At 42.4% G+C, this 13,997-nt stretch overlaps 1 protein-coding gene across 8 annotated transcripts in view; it reads left to right on the top strand.

Annotated features, from left to right (window-relative positions):
- The window catches only part of LOC144721669 (cytosolic purine 5'-nucleotidase-like), a 63,230-nt gene that overhangs the window by 10,764 nt on the left and 38,469 nt on the right, over positions 1 to 13,997 (top strand). For 6 of the 8 annotated variants that reach the window (XR_013585945.1, XR_013585944.1, XM_078599493.1 and 3 more), the window contains exons 4-7: positions 935 to 1,052; positions 3,871 to 3,966; positions 4,684 to 4,775; positions 7,136 to 7,193. Coding sequence is in view for 5 of the 8 variants with exons in the window: in XM_078599493.1 (XP_078455619.1) it covers positions 935 to 1,052; positions 3,871 to 3,966; positions 4,684 to 4,775; positions 7,136 to 7,193 (364 nt within the window). In the remaining 3 variants the exon portion in view is untranslated. The other 2 variants (XM_078599492.1, XM_078599496.1) reach the window with 2 other exon arrangements.

Here is a 13,997-nt window from a genome sequence, read left to right on the forward strand (position 1 = left end):
TGCTCAGAATGAGGGCCTCCCCTTAGCTGATGCCGCACAAGATCAGTTCAAGAGGTGGCATAGTACAGGCTGCTTATCAGAAGTGTGTCAATGTACTGGGTTGTGAGGCGGGTACCTGATATGTCGCTGGCACCCGTGGTTCACAGATGACTTTATCACACTTATTGTTCGTGGGAGTGCCCAATCAAGTGGCAGGTCAAACGTCACCTTTGCACAACTTTATGCTTGGCACCTTTACCCTGCTGCACTAAAGTGTTAAAAAGTACTCTGCTCATGGTCTGGAATTAGCCCTTTGCACTCATGTCTGGATGTGGGTTCATGTTAAAGAACACGTGGACAAGTCCACTTGTTCCTGGATGCTTCTTGTATCACTCATTTAATATTGGTTAATAATTTTCTCACGTTTCCTGCAGTTGCATGTAGACCCTTTAGCCGATCACGCATGCACCATGCGGGCAGTTGCATGATAAGTAAGGAGGAATATTCAGTGCTTGTTACAATAGCTTTCTGGAAGTGACCTGCAAGTCCAATATAATGGTTGCTCTTTTAAACATATGCATTCTTTCTGCAAGAATATGTGGTGGAAAATATTAACTTCTGAAGATGAGAACATAAATAAGCTCCCAGTTTAGAGAAATACTTGATTAACATTCTCAATGAGTAATTTACAGTAAATATATTTTTTTTATCTAATTACGAATTAACAAAAAACACGCACATAAAGAAAGTATACAGTATTGTGACATTTCATTTGGATTGGAAAAATCGTCAAGATAATTACAGAAAGCAGTCCTTAATTTCCCTTGTGGACTTCTCACCGTATTTAAGTGCTTTGCGGTTGAACATATTGTACACTGATAATTATTTTTTACCACCTGCACAAAGAGAACAGGGGACTGTCTGGCGCGTCACGACAACAGATTCCCTCCCACAGTGTACCGCTCACCAGAGTACGAAGCCCTGGAGTTTGATCTGACCATCGAGCGCTTGGTGTCCATCGGCTACCCTCAAGAGCTGCACAACTTTGATTACGATCCCGAGTTCCCCATCAGGTGAGGATGAACCCCTCCTGGCCAGTGTCGGATTAATGTGGGGCCTTTAGGGGGCTGCTATAGTTATTTTATGACCATTGAGCCCCCCCCCCCGCCCACCAAAAAATAAATATACTGCTTTATAATGGTTTAAATGCCATAATGTAGCACGATGATACATCCTATAGTGTAATTTGGTTATTTAAACCAAATAATTGTGTGCATTACTAGCAATTATATATATGCCAAAATAAATATAGTTTTGTTCGTGTTAACTTTCACTTAACTTTATAATTCGCATATCACATTTAAAAACTACGCCTGAAATACGCCTCGTAAATAACAGTGCGATGTTTGATGTAAGACAGTTAAAAGGGAAGGGAGTATGAGTACAAAAGTGGGGCCCCCAAAACTTTAACAGCCCTAAGCCCCCATAAACGTGTAGCCTCACTGCTCACTAACGAGCACTATCTCACGGAGTCTTCCTGCATCTCACTGCACCTGCTTATTATAGAAATTAGTGAATAAAATATGGTTTCTATAAACTAACATGTTTTAACTTATTTATTAGGGGCAGGGCATTTTTCAGTGCAGGGTTCATATGTGTGGGCAGGAGTGTTTTTAGAAAGATAGGTTTGGTGTGGGAAGTCATTTTCCTAGAATCGGGAGAGTGCATTATTGTTAAACTTTGAAAAATGCGCGTCTGAGTCAAACCACACATCTTGATCAAGACATATTTTCTATGGAATTGGTACTTGCTTTATTGGGAAAAATACCATGATGTAATGTATATTAATATGCAGAAATATTTCGAATCTTTTGTGAGCTCTTTGTTACCATGCTGTATCTCAAGTAATTGAGACCGTTATTTGAGTCGTCATTTATATTATCATTGTATGCCTTGTTTAAGAATCTTAAATAAATAACGTTATTTGAATCTCCATTAATGTTCTGGACAAAAACAAACTCAACTGATGCGATATTAGTACCACAATAACCACGGCTCACCGAACACCCAGTGTTATTGATAACCCCTGCGTACATCACCGCTCGCACCAAGCTCCACATGAGTTCTCGCGCTCACGTTCTGCATGTTTTGTGTGACATTATCCTCCCCCTGCAGTGAACTTCGTCTATTGCGAGGTATCGTACGGAGGGGTGCGTTCAATGGGCCCCAAGCACTCCAGACAGCTCCAGAGCGAGCCTCTCTATTGAACGGCTCGTTAGCCCAGAGCGCGTCGTGACAGGAGATAGCGGTCTGTGGCGTTGCCTCGCTGACCGTTCGGTGGGCATTGTCACATTATAATAATAGGGGTTTTTTTCACCTTTTTTCTGGCAACAAAACTGAATCCTCTTTACAAGGAATCATGCGTGCATTTTGACCACAATACTTGTGGTCAAAATACAAACATGTGTGCATTAACCACAATGCTTGTGGTCAAAATGCAAACAAAAAACACACTGATAATATCTTATTGGTTCTTTCGGTAAAGTCACGTAGAATGGAAATAATAAAATAATAATAATAAAACATAATAAAATAATTCTCACGACGTTTCGGCCACAAGGAAAGCAGCCGTCCTCAGGTGGAGAACAGGTCTGTCGAGAAGAAGTCTGAATGACACTGATAATAATCAGTGTGTTTTTTATTTTATCTTCTTGTAAAAAGGATTTTGTTTTGTTGCCAGAAAAAGGGGAAAAACCCCATTATTTTATTTTGGTACTGGCAAAGGAGATCTAATGACATTGTCACATTGTTTGAAGATGGCGGGTGAATAATGAGGGAGTAACGATGCATCGATTAATCGATCCGTATAATTTCTTAGAACCCGCGGTTCTTGCAGCCCATCACGTGTGTTCGAGATTCGATGTTTTTCCATTCGCAAATGTTGTATGCAACAGGTTCATGCGAGCCCCTGCAACCACTCGAGGCTGCTACATTCACATAACTGTAAAAACAAGTATACCGCATTTATTAGTTAATCAAATCGTAACAATTCTCAAATAGCTTTGGGGGGTAAATTTCAAGACGACTAGTACAATTATATGAGTAACTAAACATTTATATATTGATGTTAAACCCTTTGCTTGTGCAAATTTTCTCCGCCTTTTGAAAAAGTTATCTCTTCATACTCCTTGCGCCATGGCAAAGCCCTCTTGGCCCATTGAACACACCCCAGGTGAGGCAGAGGGTGGCTAGGGGTTGTAGTCCAGTGATAAAGATAATTTCTTTCCTTGAGCAGCTACCTGCCTTAGCAGTCACCTAAACGATTATCTTGGTTGTAGCTGCATTAATTTGAAATACTCTGCTTAAACATATTTTATTTCCTTATTGCAACGTGACATGTACACGTGTCATTGGATCAGGATAACAATGGTTGTTTCTTTTTAAACACCTAAATTAACAAGGACCATTAATAATGATAGTACAGTCATTTGTAGCCCTTTGTCAATCCACTGCTTTGTAAAGGACTTTATCTGCGTCGTCAGTCGTGGGGGTTGTTTGACCATTCTTAATTTTAGAACTTTCGTGACTGCAGGAATTATTATTTGGTTCTTTCGGTTGTTTGACCATATTTCACAACTGGATGGCAAAGGGAATACCCAGGACAGACTCACCAACGTTTGCCACGGCCATCGATGTTTGCCCGATCAGAGTAAGTTTGCACGGTTCATAATGCAGTACATAAACCACTGTGCCACCACTGCTCCACCCCAGGCCCAATTAGGGACGGAATAAACAACGTTTAGCCATCATGATATATGTAAAATATATGCGCAATTGTGAAATACAAATGAATGAGTTGTTGGTGTGTCTTCAATTTTCTTCTTTTGGCAGGGGGCTGGTTTTTGACACTCTTTATGGAAACCTCCTGAAGGTGGACGCATATGGGAATCTCTTAGTCTGCGTCCACGGATTTAAATTCATGAAGGGGTATGTATGTTGAACTTCTTTCGCACCATACGTAGCCAACTAATCAAAGCTGCGGGGTAAAGACGACTCGTGGATTTATACTATGCAGAAAACTCACCCACCTAACTATGATTTAAGTTGAACACAGAAGGGTTAAAAAATACATATACCGATAATGAAAATATTGCAAAATGTATGCTGCACATGCAGTATTTGCATATAGAAGCAATCATAAAAATACAACACTTTATGTGTTTTTTGTTTCGTAAGTTCTACAACCCATAAATATGTCAAACTTTCCTCTGTATATGATCGAATGGTTTGGAAAATCACTTTTAATTTCAGGTTAAATATTGGCGATAAGTCAGAGCACATGCCAAACCGAAGACTGTAATGTTGATTTTCTGTGCCTTGATTACATTGCTTCATACAAAGAAGACCATATTGGATACCAACTTAGAGGATACTTGTAAAGTAACCTTGGGTACGTGCTTTACAACGTTTTTCATTGATAATTAGACATACTTGCTTCAATTATGCAATTTGATTAGTAATTATTGAGAGTTAATATGCAAGTAGCTTAAAATACACATTATAGAGATTACATCTTAAACGTTTATCAATGGATTGTGGCAATGATTACTTAGGTAGTCTTTAGATAAGTACTTATACATGTCTGATAGTCTTAGTGCCTTAACATACATTTCGTGGCTTCCTGTGTTGTCTGTTGTGTTTTAGGCCTGAGATTAGAGAGCAGTACTCAAACAAGTTCATCCAGAGAGACGATACCGAGAGATTCTATGTCCTCAACACTCTCTTCAACCTCCCTGGTAAGGCCAGTTCAATTTCCTGATTAGATGTGGTGTGGTCATTGGGATTTATTCACAGAAAATATAATATCATACATGCCCTTCAAGGTTCCAACTATACATTTATCTTCCGAACATGTTGCCATATGCAAAGGATAGAATAGTCTACAGTAAATACAAGTAACTTACAAAAGCACCACGGCCTTCTGGGAGTATGTGATTTCAGCAGCATTAATGCTGGTGGAATGCTGCTGAAATTATGCATTCTCAAAAGGCCATGGGGTCGATGGGATGTGAACAAAATACTTTTCTTTATTTTGTAGAGAGACTGATGTTATGAAGGTGACATTATCTGCTAATTTAAAGGATAAAAGGGTAAAACAATTTTTTGCAAGAAGTTCAGTGATACATTTCTTCCACAAACCAATCTCTGAAACATGAAATGCACTGCTGTGTGACATTTCCACATGGTTTCTGCAACATTGGTATACAAACCGAATATGCCCAGGAATAAATTATATTCATTAAAGCATTCACATCCTACAACCTCCAACACATCCATATGCATCAGGGCTTTCTGCTAGCAGTAATTCAGTAGATTTTAATATATTTTTTAATACATATGAAATTAGTTTTTTTTGCACTAATATTTGAAAGCATGCAGCGTATAATAAAACAAAAACATTCCACGGATTCATACCCATCGCAACAATTTGCAATTAAGCTTAGTAGTTTGCTACTAAGTCTTGCGATGAGTGAGTGGCATCCTGTGATATACATGAGTGTTTACCAGTCAAGAAACATAAACACAAAAGTTTGGTTGAGAAGCAGGAAGCGTGACTGTGCCTGTAGGCAAGTTTTATTTGGCCCTGCTCGTATATATGTGTACATATTGTCCTGTTAAAATATATGATTTTTTATGGTGGGGAGTAGTGTAGTGGTTAGTGCATTGCACATGAACCCAGTCACCTGAGTTCGATTTCCACTCACGGCCAACAACAGTGGTGAATATCTAACTAGTATTGGGCCTCCCTGAGGTTGACGCAGCCATAAAATGAGTACCTGGTGTGGTGTGTAAACAGCCCCAATGGGGAGACAAATCCGGTGGGGAATGGCGCTAGCCACACCACCCCCTTCTGTGCCATGTTGGCCTTCACGGTGATGGCTAACAACAGTCTGTTAATGCCTTACAGAGGATCTCATCGTTTTGTCTTTGGCCAATACCTGTTCTTGGCAGTTTATTGTATTGTATGAGTACCGATGTTACTCTAGTGGTGCTCAGGCCAAACACCTTTCTTAGTAGCAAGGTGTTTGGTGGAATTAGCACTCTCTTCAATAATATAGGTTTTTTTTGGTTAGATCGCGTAAATATATAAATGTCTCATTTGATCTACTTTGCCAGAAGCAAAATATAAGAATAGGGTTTTTCCCCCTTTTTCTGGCAACAAAACTGAAACCTTTTTACGAGGAATCATGTCTGCATTAACCACAATACTTGTGGTCAAATGAAAAAAAAACCACTCATAATATAGGGGAAAAACCCTATTTTTATATTTTGGTACTGGCAAAGGAGGTCGAATGATGTAAATGCTTACCCTGAGCCCTCATTACTTTGATAGTGCATTGTCTTTGAGCTGTACACCTTTTGGCGTCCTCGGGTCTAGCACCATTTGAGACGAGGCTCAAAAGAAAGCCGTCTCTGGTGTGGACCAATCAGTTTCAAGGACAATGCATATATTATCATAATAATCAGAGTGTGTTTTTTGTTTGCATTTTGACCACAAGTATTGTGGTTAATGCAGACATGATTCCTTGTAAAAAGGTTTCAGTTTTGTTGCCATGAAAAAAGGGGAAAAAACCCTATTCATATAAATGTGTCGTTAAAACCTGCCACCGCCCGACACAGCCAACTAGTAAGGGTTGTCACGTGAATATAAATGTTGTGACTTGGCTCTCCAACACACCGGTTTGCTGTACTAGTGACGAATTGCCATGTTCTGTTTACGTGAAAACCCTTACTAGTTGGCTGTGTCGGATGGTGGCGGGTTTTAATGACACATTTATATATTTATATGATCTAACCCAAAAAAAACCTCTATTATGGATGATATTGGTTGCGAGAGCCCACGTGTTAAACTAACACTCTTTTGTTTTCCTCCTCAGTTATCTCATGACAATTTTATTTGCTTTTGAGACCTGAAATAGACCCTGAAAGGGACATAACCAAAACACCACTATTTTCAATTGTTCATTTGCAGAACATAGGTTTTGTATACAAGTTGCACACTCTACAAATATAAAAGTACACAAGCCATTCTTGATGTATGGTTTACTTCTACAATTACTAAACAGTGCTTATGTATATGTTACCTGTCCTGTAGAGACCTACCTTTATGCATGCCTTGTGGACTTCTTCATCAACTGCACTCGCTATATAAGGTGATGTCTACAATTTTTGCTCAAAATAAAACATCACACTCCACATGTCACAATGACACGCTTACCTCCCCTCTCGGAATTCGTCTGCTTGCTTTACTACCTACAGTGACCACCATTGTACGATGGCTGAGTGACAACTTTGCCATGCTTGGTGAGCTTTGAAGCCATGTACGGTGGTGAAGGCTTGCTGACAAGTCATGGCACAGGCTCAAATGCAAACAGGAGAACTTGAGTGCTCTCACAATTGCCACAATTGACTGAGTAGCCATACATTTAAGTTGTCTGATTTTTGCCGGACATGCTGGTTAAAGTCAGAAAGCATGTTGCATGCTTACCCACTCCCAGTCTCTCTTGCATTTTGCTGCCAACTGGCATCATCAGTCATACAATCAGTGCAGCAAACATACCAGTTTAAGAGGTTACATACTACCTAAAACAGTAACCGTAGACTATTATTCAACTTAATAATAATTATAATGTATAATGCACATTCCATCCTGGGATCCCAAGGCGCAATGCACGAAAAGCAGGAAACAAAAATAGAACCAGGGCAACCAACGCATTTAAAGGTGGAAGGCCAGTTTAAAGAGATGGGTTTTCAAGGCAGACGTAAATATATGGAATTATATCGAATTACTCTGATTGACTAATTTCAAGTGGAGAGGTGTTCCATATTCATCCTCTAGGTTCTTTGGGTAAAGTCACGTAGAAGGGAAGTAATAAAATAATAAAAATAAAACATGTTCTCATTCTTCGCCTGAGGACGGCTGTTTGCGTTGTGGCCGAAACGTCGTGAGAATTGTTTTATTATGTTTTATTTTTATTATTTTATTACTTCCCTTCTACGTGACTTTACCGAAAGAACCAAGAAGAGGTGTTCCATAGCTTGGGTGGCACGCTAGCAAAAGCCCTAATCACCAAAAGAGCACAACCTAGACCTGGGAGTGCTGAGCAGTTAGAGATAAGAAGAATAAGATCCCAACTTTATCAACCAACTGCCTCTGATGGGGCAGGGTTATGGATACATAAACCACTTTCATACCAATCATTGACGACGACGTGGACACGTAACCCAGCTACTGCAGGCAAAGTGGCAGAACGTTCTGTGGAGAGATATCAGACTATATGTGGTAGAATGGAAACATCTACTTGGCCAATTCTCAACTATGCAACTCAAATGCTGATTTAGAAAATAAACATTGAAGTCATCTTGAAAAAAATCACACTCTGGCTTGGAATTACTTAAGGTATGTAGTTTCTTTAGATGTATTATCTGCCACTGAGCATTGGATAATGCATTCTGCTGTACATGCTACATAAGTTACAAAAAAAGTGGTCCTTATTGATTTCGATTTCATTGGGGTTTCTAATTGATGTTTCCACTGACTCATCATGCATCCCTCGAGGTTAGTCTATTTTCCTAAAAATAACTCGAGTACAACTCTATTACAATGTCAGAGTTTCAGAGGTGCATGGTCAAACTAGAGTCGTTACTCAGTGAATGTTACCATTCAGGAGTCTACACTTCAGTTCTGGATACAGTTAGCTGGAGAAAGTTAGAACCAATTCCAAAATGAGACTGCAATACAGCAGAATGTGAGTGCGGACAGTGTGGTTGGGTTGACAGAGTCAATGATAATGCAGAGCTGTGTGTCCTCAGTGAAGGTTCAAATCAAAACTGGAGATTATTTTGCCAAAAGGTACCAAAACCAGTGCCCCAACTACCATCCTATCACTACTCTCAGCACTGGGAAAAGTGTAAAGCCATGTCTTACTCAACCGTGTCGAGTTTTTGCTGACCCATTGTGGTCAACTACAACAGGTCACAATGGCCACAGTGCTCGCCCTGCGACTACTGTTTGAGCGCAACCGTCAGTTGACGAGACCACTCCACGTGGCCTACATCAATATTGAGGTTACCTTTGACCAGAACGCCCTGTGAGAGCCCCCAAAGCGACCGCATACCCCAGAGCCGGCCCAGCCACTAAGCGACCCTTGCAATTGCAAAGGGCCCCATGGCCAGCAGAGGGCCCCCTAGAGTCACTGCTAGCTAGTGGTTGAAAAAAATCATACATCAAAGGGGCCTCCAACCAAATTTTGCTTAGGGCCCCCAAAGGTCTAGGGCCGGTTCTGGCATACCCCCTCCCCCCCCCCCCCATTTCTACTCAGGCTGATCCAGGACCTTCATGCAGGAACCCACTCATGCGAAGGCATTGGATCCAACATATCGGGCTCCTTTGCCACCACGTCTGGGGTTCGCCAGAGCTGCATTTCCGTTCTAGCCCCGTTCTGTTGTGCCGTCTACTGGATTCTCAGTTGATGCACCGGTGACCCGGGCATGCAAATTAGAGACTCGCTATTCGCGGAACTTGATTATGCACACGACGCAGCTCTGTTAACAAAGAGGCCCAATCAATGACTGGCAGCACTCCCATCGGGTGGAAGAGGAGGCCGGCATCATGTGGATGCACACTTCCTGGATGAAAACTTTAATCCGGTACATCAGGTCACGAGCCCCCGCGAATCCCCGTCCTGCTCGTGGGACAAGTCGTCGAAGCCACAAAGACATTTCCATAACGAGGATGTGACTTCGACTCTTCCAGATAATCACCAGAGGTGCATCGCCGAATGGGCCTAGCATCGTGGATTATTGTGGGTCAGGTGGTCCACGCCTGGAGAAACAAGTGACTAAGCCTTGCAACAAAAAAGCCGAATATACACAGCACTTGCATCCTGCCAGTGCTGCCGTGTGGTTTCAAAGGCGTGGACACTGCTGAAGGAACACGGGAGACAACTTTACAGTCTTTCCACATAAGGTGCCAGTGCCACATTGTCAGGGTCGTGGGGTAGCAACGACATCGTCACAAACCAGGCAATCGATGCATCTGGGACATCATCACAGGTAGACGCTACTCCCTCTTTTGGCACGTCAGGAGACTTCTGAACAAAACACTTGCTTCTGCAGTGCTCCATTCCAGATGCACACTACCAGCACCTGGCTAAAATGCATAGGAATGCGTTTTTGTGAATAAGCATAAAAGACTTGTCATATAGCTGGAGATATAACAGATTTAAACTATGCTCAATGGATCTTGCAAATACAGCTTAACTCCCAGTATATTTAAGTTAAGATGGAGGCTAAGCAGATATGCTGTCTAATATAGTTAAATAACTATCAGTAGACAGCAATTTGAACGAGGTTGATGTAGGCTATGATGCACATGTAAGTATGAAGCATTTATTTTACGAGTTTCAATCGTTGAAGCCTCCACATATCTGTTATGGTGTTGAAAACACATCCCATCTCAGCTGTGGTTGCTTCAAATGCTTCTGTTAGCAGCTTGAGCATTTGTGATTGTTGGCATACACCTCACCTTTCACGTAACCTCAGCGTTAAACCTCGCACTTGAAACTGCCGTCTACTCGCGATTCTTTAAAAACGAATGATATCTTTTATTGAACACTGGCACAGTGGTTCACGCAACTTAACTATAAACTCAGCGACTCAATTTAGATTTGTGGCCACGGCTAACGTCAGTGGGCAAGCGATATGAGCAACGGGTCCTGCCTGCCACTTCAAACAATAAACAATACACATTTTTATTTTATTTTTTATTTTACCAGGTAAGGAAGGTCCACTGAGCTATAGAGCTGCTTTTCAGAAGCGACCTGACCTCCAAATAAAAACTCAACAAAGTGGCTTATCATATGGAAATGTTTAGCAGCAAAATACTCTAAATGCATGTTGATTCTAAATGTAGAGGGTAAAACTGGAGGACCTGGAGAAAAATCCACGCGACCACGGGGAGGACATGCAAACTCCAAATATACAGGTGGCAGGGTCAGGAATCGGATCCACAATCTCCTGCATACCGGGTGAGGTAGTTAACATCTCGCCACCATCACTACTCCACCAATCCGCACTGACCAACGTAGTGAAGTATCGTCAAACAACCAACATTGCCAGCACAGAGTGGGGGGCCCCTTACTAAGCAGTGAATTGACTCATTGTTAACTTCGTGGGCGCCGTGTATGACCGTAAATTGGCGTGTGCCACAACAGGAATAGAGTACATGGACAAATTAACAAGTAACATCACTACTTCTGTGCCGTAGCGGTAATTCCTGCCACCTATCACCACAGGACTAGGACAATGAGAGGCAGATTTATTGCAGAAATATGGTTAGTATTACCTTCACCACCAGTGTAAAATGGGTGGTCGTTTTACGAACGCTATCTGCTGGAATATATAGTACATGACTATAAACAATCTGATGGCTCGTTCAAGAAAGCACTGCGTTTCACACAGTTTTCCGCTGTAAAATGTCCCTGCTTTGAATAGGGTAACCTTGATAAAAAAAAAATCAAGGGCCATACTACTGTATTGTCTCGGCCTCGCTGTATGCTGCGTTGCACAACTATCCGAGTAGCTAACCTCGCATTCAATAAACCTTCAGAGCCAGGGTGAACATCCGACTCCAACGTATTTAATCAATATAACGAGGTAAAACTGATGGAAAAACACAGCACAAAATACAGCATCTGTTAATACTTGTGTAGTGAGCGAATTCTGACACACATTATCTATTAAGAGCACACAGGGCGATACACTTCGTAACACGGCTACACCTTGGCTGTCCAAACACGCAGCCCATCTCTGTCCTGCGCTACGCTGGCTGGTTGATGAACGTAGTGGCGGTGACAGAGCTGGTCTTGCAGAAGAACAGCCACGTGGTCGAAGATGAAGAGATGACGATGGCAGCGATGCAACCAGGACCCAGACCCCACACTAACAGCCCGAAGCTCTGGTTCGGTGCTCCTTACATCTGCATGGCGTGCCCAAGCTCCACCTCTGGCCACACCCCCTTTCTAGAACCTTCTAGACCCTTTGGGATGGTTCCCAGAGCTTCTCGACTGACTCCGCCCTTGACCTTGACCCCAGATACACCCATTCATAATAAGGCATTATGTAATGCCGCTATAACCGTAATTACCCTTACAGGCCGGCAGGTGTCACACTGTCATTACAATAATAAGGCATTATGTAATGCAGCTATAAGCGTAAATACCCCTATAGACAGGCAGGTGTCACCCTGTTGTTACACTTGTGTAGTGTAGTGTTGTAGATTTGAGGCGGACGAATTCTTGTCTTTTTCTTTCCGGGTCACTTTATTCACGATGTCAACATTACAGCATTTGTTGCAGTATGCCGAGATTACGCCGTGCGCCGCTCGTGCGCTCTCTCACTTGCCGCCTCCCGGTCTCACTCTCTGCGATCCTTCCTTCGTCCCTTCGGCTGCCGTGTCTCGCTGTCTCAGCGGGTCGATACCACGGCAGCCGCGGCGTTTAAGCTTGCCGACGTACGGACTGCGCTCACGCCCTTAGCGTCTCTACCCCGAGCCTATACGAGTCCACACAGGACTACTCCCACACAGGGACGCTCTAGCTAGCCGATGCTGGTCCGACTTCAACTTGTCTTGTCTTCAGCCCACTCCCCTTTGAGCTCATTCGCTCATCTTATATAGGCCTCATGACCCTTCCAGAACATCCTGTCCGGAAGATTCCTCTATGTGATTGACCATATCCTACTTTATCCTACTTTAATTACATCAATGGTCTTCCCGCACCTGGCCGCTCTCAATGTTTCCCAGCCGCGTCGTGCTCCCGTTCCCGTGGCGATGCTCACCAACTACCTTCCCCTGGCAGCCGAGCATGGACATGCAGCCTTCATCCAGCTGATGGTATTGATGAACGATGAAATGAAGGTGATCATGATAATCACGATGAAGATAGCAATTGATACTGATGTAATTTCATCCAGTACTACCATTTCTAGATACAGATGTAAAGGTGTGACATTACTACACTATATCCCGACATTATTTTGTTCTATTATCTGCACATGTTTGTGGAAAAGATCGAGGGTAATGGCAAAGTCATCTTATTACTGTATTTGCATGTATGTGTAATTTGCAGGTACAGTCTGTTATATTGTGGATAGGATAGTAACTCACAAGTGGATTTTCTTATCTGAAAATGGCACCTCCTACTTGAATGCAGTGACGAAAAGGTTCCCTGTCCCATTTATACCACATTTGTATTTGGTGGTTTATCGTACGGGAGTATCTCTTAAATGTTTTACAGGAACATGCAGCGGCTCCATGCCGGGTAGGCAGTGAGCTCCATCTCAGGTTTTCTAGGCAACAAATCCATACAACGTCCCAGGAGAACAAGTCTCGGCTTGTAAGTATGTTGAACTTTTTTCGCACTGTACGTAGCCAACTGGTGCTCTGTGGAGGTGCGGGGGAAGGACAACAAACGAAACACAAAGGCTTGGCCTCTAACGTGGTTCAAGTCAGGGTTCATCCGCTCAGTTGTTTCCGAAGATAGAAGAGTGAGCAGGCCATCCCTGGCTTGGCTCAGGCTCAGCTCATGTAAATCCTGAGCATGGCTGAGACCATGCTGAGACCATGCTCAGAACCGGCTCTGGTTAAGCACGTCTTTAAGCCGGCTCACTTGAGCCAGAGTTAAGCCTCAGCTAAGCCGTGACTTAAGAATACGTTAACCACCTGCACATGTCACCTGCAATTTGAAAACTCGAAGTGGCGGTCACTACGTACCTGGCGTTTTGCTTTTTGAGTGGACCACAGATTACATTCACATTCTTCACAGTCTATCAGTTTGTAACTTGTGTTCCAGAATCATTATCACATTCAATAACCACCTTTAAGATATAGTTTCAGTGGTCAGCATTATCTATGTTATGTTGACAATAGTAAGATAGCTTTATACTCTTTATAACCA

This window comes from Lampetra planeri, chromosome 12 (assembly GCF_965212315.1).
Source record: "Lampetra planeri chromosome 12, kcLamPlan1.2.h2, whole genome shotgun sequence".
Taxonomy (NCBI): Eukaryota; Metazoa; Chordata; class Hyperoartia; order Petromyzontiformes; family Petromyzontidae; genus Lampetra; species Lampetra planeri.